This window comes from Saimiri boliviensis, chromosome 3 (genome assembly GCF_048565385.1).
Source record: "Saimiri boliviensis isolate mSaiBol1 chromosome 3, mSaiBol1.pri, whole genome shotgun sequence".
Lineage (NCBI taxonomy): Eukaryota > Metazoa > Chordata > Mammalia > Primates > Cebidae > Saimiri > Saimiri boliviensis.
The window spans coordinates 5,953,733-5,970,968 of record NC_133451.1 but is presented as its reverse complement, the minus strand read 5'-3'; the positions used below and the strand labels follow the sequence as shown (position 1 = coordinate 5,970,968).

At 41.0% G+C, this 17,236-nt stretch overlaps 1 protein-coding gene across 5 annotated transcripts in view; it reads left to right on the top strand.

Moving 5' to 3' along the window:
* KIAA0232 (KIAA0232 ortholog) overlaps positions 1 to 17,236 on the top strand; it is a 91,381-nt gene that overhangs the window by 47,752 nt on the left and 26,393 nt on the right. For 4 of the 5 annotated variants that reach the window (XM_074395862.1, XM_039468234.2, XM_074395863.1 and 1 more), the window contains exon 3: positions 1,469 to 1,606. In XM_074395862.1, the coding sequence (XP_074251963.1) occupies positions 1,469 to 1,606 (138 nt within the window). Of the gene's footprint in view, positions 1 to 1,468; positions 1,607 to 12,254; positions 16,547 to 17,236 lie in introns of those variants that run through there. The other variant, XM_074395865.1, reaches the window with a different exon arrangement.

Sequence of the window (17,236 nt, the reverse complement as noted above, 5' to 3'; positions counted from 1 at the left end):
TTGTATACTCGTTCCTTTAAAATGTGATTAACTGTTTAATGGTGTTAAATTTTGGTTATGATACATTAATACAATACATTAAGCCATAAAAAAATAGCATGAGGGACCTCCCAAATATAAATAAAATGAACAGAATGCAAACAAGTATGTGCAGTATACTATTGTTCATGTAGCTTTTACTACAGATTTGATGTTTCTTTTTTTGAGACGGAGTCTTGCTTTGTTACCAGGCTGGAGTACAGTGGTGCAGTCTTGGCTCACTGCACCCTCCGCTTTCTGGGCTCAAGCGATTCTTCTGTCTCAGCTTCCCGAGTAGCTTGGACCACAGGCGTGTGCCACTACGCCTGGCTAATTTTTGTATTTTTAGTAGAGATGGAGTTTCACCATGTTGGCCAGGATGGTCTCGATCTCTTGACCTCATGGTCTGCCCACCTCAGAGATTTGATGTTTTTTAGTGAATTCAACCTAAAATTACAAGGCAAAACAGAACTTGTATACAAAATTTATAATATGATAAAGTCACTCTAACAACATTGTTGAATCATAAATAATGTCAAACTGATTTATACATTTTTTATTCTGTCAAAAGTTAAAACAAGAAGCGAAATCTCTATCCCCACAAATTTACTGTGGATAAGTTGTCCAGGCTCAAACTGCTATTCCAGCAGCATTTTTCACACCTTGATACACAGTGCAAAGGAAATTTCGTTATCTCAAAATCTATTCGTGTACTCAAGTTAGTGAGGAGCTTTCAGTAACTTTGATTCCTTAGTATTAATCTGCAATATACTGACATGCTAGAAGGCAAATATCGAGATACAAATTTAACAGAATTCTATAAATGCCTTCTAACCAAATAATATGTTCAGTTAAACTCATGCTTATGGATTAATACCAGCATTTGGCAGTTTCCATTTGTATGAAGACATCTTCAAAGATGAAATACATCGGCTTTTATTATAAATCAGCACTAACAGGGAATTAGGTAAGAAAAAGAAAAGATATCTAGATGGGAAAGGAAGAAGTAAGACCATCTCTAGTCACCAGTGACATGATCTCATGTAGAATATAAAGAAAATCCAACGAATGAGATTAAGAAAACAACTCCATTTGCAGTAGTATCAAAAAGAATATAATACTTAAGAAAAAATTTGACAAAAGTGCAAGACTTGTGCACTAAAACCTATAAAGCTTCATTGAAAGAAATCAAAGAAGACCTAAATAAATAAAAAACATCCCATGTTTGTGATCAGACTGTTAAGATGGCAGTGCACTCCAAGTTGTTTTACAGAATCAGTACAGTTCCCATTGGAATCCCAGCTGTCTACATCACAGAAATAGACAAGCTGATCCTAAAATGTGTATGGAAATGCAAAGGGCCTTTTTGTGACTGAATATGTGGGGTAGGTGGAGCACAGTAGTGTCCAAGTTAGCCTTGGTCATTTAACTTGGTGCAATTTCATTTCAGGAGAATGACATCTTCCTGGGCTGGGAAAAAGGAGCTTATAAGAAATGGGGAAAGAGTAAGAAAAAATGTTCAGATCTAACCCTAGAAGAAATGAAAAAACAGGCTGCTGTCCAGTGTCTTCGATCTGCTTCTGATGAAGTAAGTTTACATTTTGTTTCTAACACTTAAGAGAATAAAAGGGGTGTTTTAACTTTACAGATATGACAACCAGACCTCCAAAAACTGGGAAAACAAACTACTTGTTTATCTTACCAAGTAACATGAACCATATCACTTTTCCTTTACGATATTTTTCCATATTTTCTGAAGTTTTATAAGCTTTTATATATGTGCTACTCTTAAGAATATACACAAAAATTAATATCCTTTTTTCAGTTTGACTATTTCATCCTGTTATTACATTGTCTTTATTCTTTCTAGTGGCTAAGTTACATTTCATCAAATAATATTTCAACAGCAGTATAATATTATAATCTTTATTACTGGATGTTTACCTCGCTCTTTTTTTTTTTTTTTTTTTTTTTTTAAAAGACAGTGTCTCTGTTGCCCAGGCTGGAGTGCAGTGGTGCAATCTTAGCTCACTGCAACCTCCGCTTTCCAGGTTCAAGCAATTCTCGTGCCTCAGCCTCCCGAGTAGCCAGAATTACAGGTGCGTGCCACCACGCCTGGCTAATGTTTTTGTATTTTTTAGAAAAGACGAGGTTTCACCGTGTTGGCCAGGCTGGTCTCAAACTCCTGATCTCAGGTGATCTGCCCATCTTGGCCTCCCAAAGAGCTGAGATTACAAGCATGAGCCACCTGGCCCAGCCTGCTCTTGATTTTTTTGTTATGCTGTCTAGAATATTTTATGTGTGGTTTTTCCAGGGTCTGTATTACTACATTTGAATACATTCCTAGAAGGGAATAGCAGTTCAGACACTTCAAAAGCACTATATTGGCATATGATTTATATATTTTCGTTTTTAGAAAAATTATGATTATTTTATTCTTTTAGCATTTCATGTGTTTCTCATGTCTTTTAGTTTCCTAAAATAAAAAAAATAATTTTACAATATCATCTTTTGCAGTTAATATTATGAATTCTTATTTTATTATTCACTGTAAGAGGTAATCTTTGAGATCATAACTACTTAAAAAATTATTTTACTTTGACTCTGCTGTTTGAGATAGTATGGTTTAAGTACCTTTATGATACAAGGCCAAACGGAGGGAATTCTGACCTCCAAAAGCTAATTTCCTGAACTAATTGTTGAATGGTCTAGTGTTGGGATAACTGGCTTTCTTATCTTTGACAATCTGCAGAAGTTTATTCTGTCTGGCTGCCACTGATGCAAATGATTTTTAATGTTTATTTGTTTAGCGTTTCCCACAATTATCTCTGAGGCCAGGAATGGTGGCTCACGCCTGTAATCCCAACACTTTGGGAGGCCAAGGTGGGCGGATCACCTGAGCTCAGGTGTTCAAGACCAGCCTGGTCTAACGTAGTAAAACCCTATATCTTCTAAAAATACAAAAATTAGCTGGGCATGGTGGTGTATGCTTGTAATCCCAGCTTGGGAGGCTGAGGTAGGAAAATCACTTGAACCTGAGAGGTGGAGATTGCAGTGAGCTAGGATTGTGCCATTGCACTCCAGCCTGGGTGACAGAGCCACCCCCTACCAAGAAAAAAAAAAATAGTCTCTGAAAGCCTGACTCCCCTGGCCATGTACTCATGATACATTGTGTATACCTCAAGTAACATGGCCCTCACATCCTAAGTTGCAGTTATTCATTTGACTGTGCTCATTGGGCACAAGGACTATGAGTTACCCATCTTTTTTATCTTCTGTTGCATAGTACAGTGAGTGCTTATCACATGAAAGGTACTGATTTTTTTTTTTTTTAATGAATCTAACATTCATTTTTTAAAAGGCCTACCCTTTGATCCAGTTTTTTTTTTTCTCTTCCCAGCTGTTTTCTTCTCCCTCACCTCTGATTTTTCAATTTCTTAATTTCTCTCTCTCTTTTTTTTTTGAGATGGAGTCTCACTGTGTCACCCAGGCTGGAATGCAGTGGCACAATCTCAGCTCTCTGCACCCTCCACCTCCCAGGTTCAAGCGATTCTCCTGCCTCCGCCTCCTGAGTAGCTGGAATTACAGGTGCCCACCACCATGCCCAGCTAATTTTTAAATTTTTAGTAGAGACGCGGTTTCACCATGTTGGCCAGGCTGGTCTCAAACTCCTGACCTCAGGTGATCCATCTGCTTTAAAAGTGTTGGGATTATAGGTGTGAGCCACCGCACCCCGCCAACTTCTTAATTTCTGAAGCTGCTGCTTCATACAGCATGGGATAGGAGTTTGGAAGCTACCCCTTATATATACAGCTATCTTAGGCACCATTTCATTACAACAATTAGGAACATAATTAACCTAGTTTAAGAAAAAATAGAAATATATGTAAAGGATATAGGGATATCTCACTGAAGCCAAGTGCTAGAAATATAGCAGCCTCAAGAGAGAGCTGAACTGGGAATTATGTGATAGACAAAGTCACTTTCTGTAATAACCAATGTATAATCTTTCATTACCTGAGTAATGAAAGACTTTCTGTACCTGAGTCGGATCATTCCCTCTCTGTCTGAACTCTGGCTTTCTCTGCCTTAGCACATGGTAAAGAATGGCCATTCTAGCCTCCAGCCCAGCATGACTATGGAACTGTACTGCCCAACACCATTCATCTAGAGAGAGAATCTGATTGGCTAGGCTTGAGCCAGGTGTCCACCCATGATTTGATAAGCCGTGGTGAGGAAGCAGGGCTGCCTGGAGGTTCATCACTTCAGCAGGGGCTGTGAGTGATGTGCCCAGAGAAAACTGTGTGGTTAAAATGGTGGGTTTTTTGGTTTTTTGGTTTTGTTTTAATTTAAAAAATAGGGACATGGTCTTCCTATGTTGCCCAGGCTGGTCTCGAACTCCTGGGCTCAAGCCACCCTCCTACCTCAGCCTCTCAAACTGCAGGGATTACAAGCCTGAACCACCATGCCTGGCCAAAATGGTGTTTTCTTTATGACACTGAAGGGATTAAATTGATAATGTAATTTATAGATTGATAAAGTAATTTAGAACTTTTAAAGGAATTCAGAATGCAATTTTTTTTTTTAACAAGTGAAAAGTTAATTCAGGTCAGTTATTTGAGCAAAATCCAAAGAAGCTGCTGAGTTACAGTCAGAAAGAAAATATGGGTAGTGCATATCAAACTGGGAAAGGATCTTATTTCTTTTTTGGACCAAAGTTGCTGAGAAATGAGCCTAGCCTTTGACTCACAGTTAAGCTGAGGAAATGACAGGGCAGCTGAAGTCAACTGTGAAAAAAATGAAGAGTACATGAGTAATGCAAGACCCTTCTGTAGCTTGTTAATTTGCGTGTAATTCATGCTAACTGAGTATGTTGTGTAATGTGAATAACTTAGTATGCGGTAGGAACAGAGTAAGGGAATGGTTGTGGCTTAAAAAGATCTTTGATTCTTTAGATTACTGCTTTGTAAAAATGCTTTCCTTTGCCTGGCTGTCATAGGCGGGATTTTTATTTTCAACTTCAATAAAGCATATTTGTACTTTCTTGCTCTTTCCTTCTCATTTTACTTAAAAAAAAAAAAATGGTTGGATTGCTTTTTCTGAACAATGATTTTTAAAATTTTAACAAATTAAAATTAGTTGAGGAAGTGAATGTGCCGGGTATGACCACATGCTCAGTCATTACTTATGGAATGAATGAAGAGAGTCTTCAAGTCTCAGTCCCTGCTCCAGAGCCACGTGCTGTTGTTTGTGCATCAATCTATAGATCCCTTAAATCAGGTGTCCCCAAGCCCCTGTCCATGGCCTGTTAGGAACTGGGCTGCACAACAGGAGATGAGTAGTGAGCAAGCATTCCTGCCTGAGCTCCGCCTCTTGTCAGATCCACGGTAACATTAGATTCTCAAAGGAGCAGGAACCCTGTTGTGGACTGAGGATATGACGGATCTAGGGTGAATGCTCCTTATGAGACTCTAATGCCTGAGATGGAAGTTTCACCCCAAACCCCATGCCTGCCTGCTGGGTCTATGGAAGAATTGTCTTACTGTCTTCCATGAAACCAGTCCCTGGTGCCCAAAAGGTTGGGGACCACTGCCTTCGACCAGCTCACTGGCCTCTTGGGGAGTCAATGAAAAGAACCTTCTTTAATTATTGCCTGCTGCAGTAGAAAGAATCAATCTGTGGTAGTTTATGAATGGTAGGTCATCTGTGTGTCCCCTGGGTTTCTTTTTATAATCTGTCTATTGGCTTCAATGGAAAGAAAGGAGCAAAGAGACCTACATCGAAAATTATAATGCAAAATTTATTTTATGTTTTTGTCATGAATGTTTGCATATAAGTATGCTCATTTCCTGAGGATCGTCATGTTGGGGGTACTGTGTGTGCTGTGTTGTCCCATCTAGTCCAAACGCCCTCTTAAAAGCGTTTCTCAGTACAGTTCTTTAGACAGTCACTACCAATTGGTCACAATTAAAAACCCTAACAGTTCAACTTTATAATCTAGTAGGTTTATAATCTACTAGATTAAAATGCTAATGGCAATTACAAGACAATAATATAGGTTATATTATTAGATAAAAGTGTAGGTAGGAAGTAGTGATGTTACGCATTACATGTGAGATGAATTAGTTTCTCATTATGTCCATGTGTGTATGTGACTGTTACAGTTAGCAATGTGAATTGTTTCTATAAAAGCATCCGTAGTCATCAGACTATTCACTGGTGTCATGGTACGTGGAGAATGGCTTCTTCTCTGACTTCACTTAGGTGCTTGCGGTACTCCACGGTGCCTCCACTTTATCCTATAGCAATTTGTACCCCACGTTATAGCACACCTCTTGGCCTGCTCAGCTCATTATTTTATCTGAGCGACATTGCCACAACAGAAGGGCAATTCACTTGTGTCAGAATTTAATTTTATACATTGATTAAAGTTTGGCTGTCTCCATGCAAAAGTTGGCTGAGCAGTTGGTGAATATTTCTCCAGGGAGTCATGACCTTTGATGGGCTTTATTGGTTGTTAGGTCCCAGCTGAAAACTGCCTTGGCTAATTCCCATTCATTTACATATGCAAATAATATGCAAGTCTCTGGGTGTTCATTTTTGATAAAATGTTTTGCATTTACTCTGATTGCAGTTGGTAGTGGGATCTGTAAACAGGAATGGTATTATGAATCAGTCATAGGCAATTCAGCCCTCCCCCAGATGCATATGTTTTAGGTGATTATTATCCTAAGCTGTCTGTTTTGTTCCTGTTACCAGTGGACATGGCATATACGTGATATTTGTGAAATATATGCAAACCACTCTTCCTTTCACCCTTTAAAGAAATATGAAAGAGGACAAGGTGCAGTGGCTAACGCCTGTAATCCCAGCACTTTGGGAAGCTGAGGCGGGTGGATTACCTGAGGTCAGGAGTTCAAGACCAGCCTGGCCAACATGGTGAAACCCCATCTCTCCAAAAACAAAAACAAAAACAAAAACAAAAAACAAAAATTAGCTGGGTATGGTGGTGCATGCCTGTAATCCCAGCTGCTGAGAAGGCCAACCAGAAGAATCACTTGAACCCAGGAGGCAGAAGTTGCAGTGAGCAATGATCACACCACTGCACTCCAGCCTGGGCAACAGAGCTAGACTCGATCTCAGAATATTTATTTATATTTCTATATATTTTTATATATCACTATATATATACACACACATATATATGAAAGAGAATTTGGAACCATGCCCTAACTATTGTTTGTTTTTTTTTTTTAACCCTCAAGTTTATACTTGGTTCTTTTTTCTCCATCCCCAAAGTAAGGATTTTTTTATATTGTTTGTTTCTAATAATTAATTTGTTTTATTTTTATTGAGCCACTTAAAACTGAATCAAAGCTAGTACTTTATCTCCCACGTTGAGGGTGGTTAGAAGATCAGTAACTTAATGAGGCTCTGTTTGGGGAGTAAAGTTAAACTGCAATGATAACTCTTCCGTAATACCATCCTCTGGGAGTTACTAGTTTTGAAAGTAACAGCACTGCAGCTTACCCTGTTGGTGACTGACCAGACCCGTTTTTATTTACAGAGCTAATTAGAGTGGAGTCTTAAATTCACTTGCTTATATTCTCACATTCAGCTAAGTCGACCAGTAAAATTCTTTTTGCCAGTAAAAGTACAGAGTACATCTTAGTATTTTGTATATGCGTTATTTATATGCTGTACAGGGATATATGTACAAAAAAACATGTAAAGTATTTCATGGCAGTGTTCACCTTCAAGATTAATTTTGAACGTATACAGTTGGCCCTTCATACCCATGAGTTCTCTATCTGTGGATTTAACCAATGGTGTATCAAAAATATTTGGAAAAAAAATGGATGGTTGTGTCTGTACTGAACATGTATAGACTTTTTCCTGTCATTATTCTCTAAAAAATACAGTATAACAACTGCACACATAGCACTTACATTGTATTAGATATTACGTGGAATGTAGAAATAATCTAAAATACACAGGAGGATATGTGTAGGTTATATGCAAATATTATGCCATTTTATATAAGGAACTTGAACATCCACAAATTTTGGTATCCTCAGGGGGTCCTGGCACCAATCCAATATAGGGATGAGTAAATACTGTGTCTTGACACATGGACTGTTGAACCTAACCTTTTCTGGGTAATACTAAGAGCATCAATACAGTGATAACATTTACTGAGCGCTTAAAATGTGTGAGGTGCCTATCTGAATGCATTATGTGCATTGCAAGAAGTGATGCTGTGCGCTCTCTACAGGCCAGAACCCCCTGAGAAGAAGCCAGTGGTCACTAAAGCTGAGAACGCTCACAGTTGTTGTGTTATCACAGCCAGTCCTGCCTCAGGAAGCCTAGGTCCTATCGCTATGGGTATACAGATGGCGCTGGCGCTGGAGCATTTGAGGAGACTTACCGGCCATACTAGGAACTTGGGCTTTTCCCCTGAGCAGCCGTGAAGTGTTAGGGTTTGGAGAGGATTAATGCAACCTGGCTTAAGTGCCAAAACAGATGCTGATCAGACCACACTGGTTGCTGCACTGAGACACTAAACAGGGTGAGTGAGCTGTGCTGGAGGGAGGGCAGACTCTAAGCACCCAGTGAAGATGTAGTGGCGGGAGGTCGAGAAGGCAGATGGCTGGGGGATTCTGCATCTGTTTTTGAAGGTGGAGCTGACAGGATTGGATATAGGGTAGAGATAAGGGGAGTAGACAAAGAAGACAGCCAAGGGTTTTGATCTGAGCAACTGCAAGAATGTAATTCCCAGCCGGGTGCGGTGGCTCATGCCTATGATTCCAGCACTTTGGGAGGTGGACCTCAAGATTACTTGAAATCAGGAGTTTGAGACCAGCCTGGCCAACATGGCAAAACCCTGTCTCCACTAAAAATACAGAAATTAGCTGGACATGGTGGCACAAGCCTGTAATCCCAGCTACGTGGGAGGCTAAAACAGTAGAATCACTTGAACCCAGGTGGTGGAGGTTGCAAGTGAGCTGAGATCATGTCATGGCACTCCAGCCTGGGCGACAGAGCAAGACTGTCTCAAAACAAACAAAAAATTAACGGGGTGTGGTGGTGCATGCTTATAGTCTCAGCTACTTGGGAGGCTGAGGTGGGAGAATCGCTTGAACCCAGGAGGTGGAGCTAAGATCATGCCACTGCACTCCAGCCCAGGTGACAGAGTTAGACTCTGTCTCCAAAAAAAAAAGTAATTTTCATTTACTAAGGAAAAAGAACCCAGGGAAGGAACATCTTTCTGTTATGAATAAAGATTAACATATGAGATGCCTCCTAGGGAAAGCTAAGTGAAGATTCTTGAGCAGACAACTGAATAAACTGAATATGCATATCTAGGGTTGGTGAGGCAGTGGTTTGTGAGGAGTGGGCATGAAATAGACTATTTTGTTTTTGTGTATCTAGCCCAGATCTTCTGATCTCTTTTTAGAAAAGGTAGAAAATTGGAAGTTTTTTTGCAGGAAATTTTCTGATCTTTCAATTGTTGAAAAGTGAGAATATGAGAACAGACACAAGCGTGGAAAGGGCTGCTGTAAAATTTTGAGAGTGAGGCACGTGCGGCGTCAGGGGCCAGGGCATGAAAACAGTTGGAGAGTTTGAGGAGCAGGAAGGACTCAAGAACTGCACAGTGAATCCCCACGTGTCCTTTGGAGCTGAGGGAGCCTGGGGTTTGCAGCACAGCTGGAGACCCAGGTGCCCTTTCCTCCCGACTTTCCTCGTCATCCCTGTCAGGTTACCGCTATACCCAGCTTGGTGTTTGTCTTTCCCATGCTTATTTTCATATATTTACTAAATATTGTTTGAAGGTGTATACAATACACCTAGCGTGATTTTTCATGTTCTTAAACTTTCTATAAATTTTACCATACTGTATATATTTTTTATAACTTCTTTCATTTAAAAGTTTAAAATTTTTATCTGTATTGGTAACATGATTTATAATGTCTTCATTCCTAAACAGTTGTCCATTGTGAACTATATAACACTTTATTATTGTCCTGGTAATGGGCCTTTCAGTTGCTTTCCATTTTGAGCTGTTACAAAGAATGTAGAAAGGAGGCCGGGTGCAGTGGCTCATGCTTGTAATCCCAGCACTTTGGGAAGCCAAGGCAGGAGGATCACAAAGTCAGGAGTTCAAGACCAGCCTGGACCAACATGGTGAAACGCTGTCTCTACTAAAAATACAAAAACAATAGCTGGGTGTGGTGGTGGGCACCTGTAATCCCAGTTACTTGGGAGGCTGAGGCAGGAGAATTGCTTGAACCTGGGAGGCGAAGTTGCAGTGAAATTGCGCCATTGCACTCCAGTCTGGGCAACAAGACTGAAACTCCATCTCAAAAAAAAAGAATGTGGAAAAGAGTATTCTTTTTTTTTTTTTTTTTTTTTTTGAGACGGAGTTTGGCTCTTGTTACCCAGGCTGGAGTGCAATGGCGCGATCTCGGCTCACCGCAACCTCCGCCTCCTGGGTTCAGGCAATTCTCCTGCCACAGCCTCCTGAGTAGCTGGGATTACAGGCACGCGCCACCATGCCCAGCTAATTTTTTTGTATTTTTAGTAGAGACGGGGTTTCACCATGTTGACCAGGGTGGTCTCGATCTCTCGACCTCGTGATCCACCCGCCTCGGCCTCCCAAAGTGCTGGGATTACAGGCTTGAGCCACCGCGCCCGGCCGAAAAGAGTATTCTTATACACTTCTCCTTGTGCTTTTCTTGCATGTATGTTTAGGCATCACATTACTAGATCAAAGTCATTGTTTTTTTTGACTGTTACAGCTTTACAGACTGCAGTATTTGATGAAAGCTATGGACCTTAACCAGATGTTCTACTTAAACTTATATGAATTACTTTTTTACATGCTTATTAGTGGCCTCCTTAAGAGTTCATGCTTCCTAGATTAAAAATAACTGGTCTAAGTTCTGACTGTTGTTAATTGAACCATGAGGTAAAACAAATAGTATCCAGACATTCAACTAACAGCCTTCTGAGCTTGTGTACCCAAATCTTCAGGAAGTTTATTTGTTAGCTATCTAAAGGGAAAAGAAACTACCATTTCCGTATGAAAGTAAGAAACAGGACTTTTTTCTTTTTTTTTTGCATATAATAAAAAATAGTCTTTGCCTGGGCACGATGGCTCATGCCTGTAATTCCAGCACTTTGAGGGCTTGAGGCAGGTGGATTGCTTGAGCCTGGGAGTTTGAGACCAGTTTGAAATGGGGTTTTGCAGAAACCATATCTCAATTGGGGAAAAGAGAGAGAGAGAAAGGAAGAGAAAAGGAAAGAAAGAAAAGAAAAGGTATGGTGGCACATGCCTGAGTCCCAGCTACTTGGGAGGCTGAGAAGGCGGGAGCATCACATGAGCCCAGGAGGTCAAGGATGCAGTGAGCTGTGATTGCACCACTGCACTCCAACCTGGGTGACAGAGGAAAATCCTATCTCAAAAATTAAAAAAAAAAAAAAAATGGCAGGGAGGGTTGTGCCTAAATCAGTAAGATGCTATAATGAACTGGGAAAATTGAAAGACTTAACTCAAGTTGAAGTATTTTCCTTTTTTTGTACAACGATGAAATAGAGGCTCAGAGAAGTTAAATAACTTGTTGTCGAGCTTCACACAGCACAGCAGGTCTTTTGAATCCAGATCATGTTCCCTTTATGTTACATCACTCTGCTAAAGAGTAGGTTTACCTTTTTCTTTCTTTCTTTCTTTCTTTTTTTTTGAGATGGAGTTTTGCTCTTGTTACCCAGGCTGGAGTGCAATGGCGCGATCTCGGCTCACTGCAACCTCCGCCTCCTGGGTTCAGGCAATTCTCCTGCCTCAGCCTCCTGAGTAGCTGGGATTACAGGCACGCGCCACCATGCCCAGCTAATTTTTGTATTTTTTGTAGAGACGGGGTTTCACCGTGTTGACCAGGATGGTCTCGATCTCTTGACTTCATGATCCACCCACCTTGGCCTCCTAAAGTGCTGGGATTACAGGCTTGAGCCACCGCGCCCGGCAAGGTTTACCTTTTTCTAAGCCTTGATTGATCATGTTATTAAATCATTATTTATAACAGGTTGTATTCTTTTTTTTTTTTTTTTTTTTTTTTTTTGAGATGGAGTTTCGCTCTTGTTACCCAGGCTGGAGTGCAATGGCGCAATCTCGGCTCACCGCAACCTCCGCCTCCTGGGCTCAGGCAATTCTCCTGCCTCAGCCTCCTGAGTAGCTGGGATTACAGGCACGAGCCACCATGCCCAGCTAATTTTTTGTATTTTTAGTAGAGATGGGGTTTCACCATGTTGACCAGGATGGGCTCGATCTCTCAACCTCGTGATCCACCCGCCTCGGCCTCCCAAAGTGCTGGGATTACAGGGTTGAGCCACCGTGCCCGGTGGTTGTATTCTTTTTGTTGCAAATTTTAACTTTCTTTTCTCCAGCATTGTGAAGAATACATAATCTGTGCCCTAGATCATGTTTGAAGATATTTATCCATTGCATACTTCTCTCCTACTCTGTATCATTTTCTAGAGAGCATATGTGCTTGAGAGCTAGAGGCAGACCAATTTTTGTAGACCCTTCAGTGTTCAAGCATGGGAATCACAGCTCACATATGAGGGCCTTGGCAGAAACAACTTTTTATTTGCGGGAGTTTTCTTTTTTTTAACGTTGTATTACTTCTGTGGCTATTGAAGGCATGAGTCTGTGAACCCTGGTATATATCTTCAGTCATGTCACTTGGTACTCTTTTATTTGCTTAACATTAACTTAGTTCTAAATTTTAAAAGGGTTTTAAAAACTTTAATTACTAAGGTGTGAAATTGATCCTTTGCTTTGCAGTAACACTGATTACTGTGATGGCCAGTAGTCATTCTATCAGTATCTAGTTGGGTTTCTTACCACTGATCTTCCAACTCTGCTGTAAAACTAAAGAATAAGATCTAAAAACTGTAAAAGAGCTCCGTGTGCAGGGTTGGGCTGAAAATAGGAGTGTTTGAAAGCCTTTGCTTCAGTTACTGCTGCATGACCAAGTACCCCGAAACTTAGTGTCTTGCAACAACTATTTTATTTACTCAGAATTCTGTGAGTTAGGTAGGGCCCCACTGGGAGGTTCTTCTGCTGTTCTTGCTTGGAGTCTGTGCAGCTGCAGTCAGATAGCAGGTGGAACTGAAACATCCAGGATTGCTCTTCTCATGTGACTGGTGCTTCAGCAAGCATGGCTGGGAGCTGTGACCTCTCCCCACATGGCAGATGGAGAACACTCAGAAGGTAGCATTCCAAGAGGGCATCTGTCACACTCAGCAACATCTTGTTGTGAAACCCAGTCACTGTGGGAGGGGCCAAACCTAGGAGCAAGTGCTGGGATACACAGTTCATTGCGGGCACCAGAGTAACTGCGTTTCCTCTGACAGTTACTTTCTGGAGAGATTAAGTATACAGGTTCTGGACTTTGGGATACCAGGCACCCCTGCGGGAAAGCATGAGACACCATAATGAAAATTGGGGACTGATTCCCCCTTCCCTTTCTGCTGCCTGGCTGACAAATAGGTTTATATTCCAAAGATAGAAGTTGGAGGAGTGGCCGGGTGCAGTGGCTCACACTGGTAATCCCAGCACTTTGTGAGGCTGAAGCAGGTGGATTACGAGGTCAGGAGTTCAAGACCAGCCTGGTCAACATAGTGAACCCCATGTCTCCTACAAATACAAAAATTAGCTGGGTGTGGTGGCGGGTGCCTGTAATCCCAGCTACTCAGGAGGCTGAGGCAGGAGAATCGCTTGAACCCGAGAGGTGGATGTTGCAGTGAGCCGAGATCACACCACTGCACTCAAGCCTGGGCAACAGAGCTAGACTCTGTCTCAAAATAAAAAAGTGTGGAGGATTTCTTGATGAGGAAGAAGTTGCTGTAAAGAAAGATTTGAGGGACGAGAGGATATCTTAAAAATTATAACCATGATAATAGAAGTAACTCAGAAGACCGTTTGGAAGACGGAAATCTTCCAAAAGGTGGAACAAAAGATGAATAAACAGGAGACAAAGGAAATGAGGGGACCCGTATAGGAAATTCGATAGCTAGCTATTAGGACGTGTGTCTCTAATACCAGCACACTTTTCCAGATGTGGAAACTGAGGCTTTGATAGGTAAATGATTTACGTAGGGTCATGTGGTTAACCCTAGGGTGAAATTGAGAACCAGACCTTTTTGACTCCATTGAGCTATGTGCAAATGGAGCAGGCAGTTAAGTGACACTGAGTAGTATCATGTAGGTTAGTAATCACACTGGCAGCACCTGTTTGGCATTTAGGGAACATCCAGTCTAAATGAACTCTCCGTAAAAGATAAGCCTGCAAGATGATTAGTATGGCACAACCTTTGAGTAGGGAAAGGAGAGATGAGGCAGAATGAGTCAGATTGCCCTTGTTTACTTTATACTTAATAGCGAAGGTCCAAGTTGAAAAGGATGGGAAGTATGGAGAAGGTGGAGACATACTGGAACTGTCATAGGGATGGGAAGTGATTGGAATTTCTCAGGGAACGAACAAGACTCTCGTGAAGTGACGTAATGGGACACCAGTTGCTCTGTTGGACCGGGGCTCAGTCTCCGTCGGTGTGTAACTCCACAGCCAGGAGCAGAGAGCGTAGCAGCGGCAAGGGCCCAGTGTTGGTCAGAGTGAGAAGGAGCCAGGCTGTGAAGTCCAGGGAGAATCCAGAAGGGTTCTGGTGGTATGCATCAGGTTATCTTCTTACTCCTGCAACCTCAAAATCAAGTCAGAGCAAAAGTTAAAGGCATTTTTGAAGTGATGAATCAAAAAACGAGATTGTAGAAAATTAAAGACTTAACGAAATCTAGAAATGCCACCAACATTTAAGTGAGTAAAGTGACGGGGACGCTGGGCGCCTCACATGTGTCATGTTAGTTTATCTTGCCGAATCTTGGGAAGGAAGTGGTGGCATTCTTGGGTTTGGAGAGAGGAAGTGGCACATATGCCCTTTGCTGTCCAGTGAATGTAACGGTGAGAATTCAGACCCAGGCCCGCTCGACTCCAAAGCCAAATACATTCCACTCAGTCCTCTTCTCAGAGAAATTAGAGTGATTATCATGTAAATCTCGGGAGGGCAGGGGTCCTCATAACCATTTGTTCACTGGGTGAGTGAATGAGCGAGTGAATAGTAAACTAGTGGCTGGCCGGCCGTGTATTCTGAAGGTTTCTCACTGAGCACGTCCTGAAACTTGCCAGTGTCTGTGTGTGGCTCACCACTTTGCAGCTTTGGAGTACATAATTTGGATTTCAGAGTGCTCTTAGGTTTGCAGAGTGTTTTTACATGTGTTGGATACTGGAAGAGGTGGGTATTACCCATTTTACAGTTAGGAAAAGCAATTTGTGAGTTCAGTGGTGGAGTGGTGGCATTTTTTTTCACCTATAGCTTGTGTTCCCTTAGAGTTGTTAGTAAGATGTAACTTAACCTTTCTTTGTTTTTAAAGATACTATAGGCTCTCAAAATATTATCGAATGGCCCTATGGATATGATATACTACTGAAATTTGATTATTAATATTTTCTGATGGTTTATATAATTAGGAAAGTGAATAAAAATTTCTCATTAAAGCTGTAAATTAACACTTTGGAACACCTGCCAGGAGACAACAAAGGGTGATGACAGCCTCTGCTGTGCCTCTCTGCTTCCCAGCTTGCTGTGATGGTGACCCAGGGTTCTCATGATTTTTTTTTTTTTTTTTTTAAAGATGGAGTCTTGCTGTGTCCCCCAGGCTGGAGTGCAGTGGTGCGACCTCAGGTCACTGCAACCTCCGCCTCCTGGGTTCAAACAATTCTCCTGCCTCAGCCTCCTAAGTAGCTGGGATTACAGGTGCCTGCCCACCATACCCAGCTAGTTTTTTGTATTTTTGGTTGAGACAGTGTTTTACTATGTTTGCCAGGCTAGTCCTTAACTCCTGACCTCAAGTGATCTGCCTGCCTTGACCTCCCAAAGTGCTGGGATTAAAGGCATGAGCCACTGCACCTGGACGATTTTTTAAAAATATATAAGATGCTACAGGTAGTTAAGAAAGTAACACAAAAATCTGGTTGGTAGAGCTTGCTTTTACACACAGAGTAAGTAGTAGGATTTTAGTTTATTTTGCTGTTTATACATGAAAGCAAAAAAAAAGTTTATATATGACAGCAAATATATCACATATATAGTATACATATTTACTCGTATATTAATAAATGTGTATATATGTAAATAATTTCTAAGGCAAAGCATGAAAAAATATGTAGTCACGAGGTTGTAATGACCATTCTGATTAAATAGGACCCCATGTTAGAGTACTGGATGACGTTTAATAAGCGATCCCTAGAGGTTCAGTGTTCTTCTGCATTGGAGACTAGCCCTAAGTTTAAAAACCTAGTGACATAGGCTTGCTGTACAGAACAGTATGCAGTGTGTCAGCTGACACTGGTGTTGGTTTCACGATCTGAAGGAAATGGAATATAATTGCCGTCCTTGTCACACCTTGAGCATTATGGTAAGCAGATGCTTTCTGGTGGAACTGTGTGTGGTTGAGCAGTGTTTATGACTAATATCTGCCATGGTTTTTAAGAGTCTTTTTAAAGGAAAGGGCAGCTCTTGTCTGGCCTATTTTTCTATCTTCCTTTTAAAAGCTATGGTATGATGTGGACAGAATGTAACTCTGGATGTTTATAATTAACTGTTTTCATTGTAATTTGTTTCTTGCTACTCAAACTGTGTAACTGGGGGATTTCTTATTTAGGATATCTTTAATATTTGTGCTGAGTCATTTTGAGTTAAGTGAATGGGGTAAAGTTCTATTTTTAGCCTGTAAAGGCCTAGTGAGGGCACTGGCTTAACAGAACTCTCTGTCATGTGCATCAGTTTGGGTTATGTCCACCAAAAAAGACTTGATTCCAGTTTAAATAGGACTTTGGTCACTGAATAAATCAGTGAGAAATTTGTTCACTTTTTGTCCATTGTAAAAAAAAAAAAAGTATTCCTGTGACAAATTGAGAATCTTGAAAGTTAAAGTCTACATAGGAGATTATTTGCCTGTGCCTTTTTTCAACATTGATTTTTCTTTAAAGGTTGACTCTTATTTTTACCCTCCCAATTCCAGACTCTTCTATGCACTCTCCTTAAATTTTGAACTCCCAGGCTTTGTATAGAAGTTGATAATCTGGTCCAGATGCTGAAAGGAAGA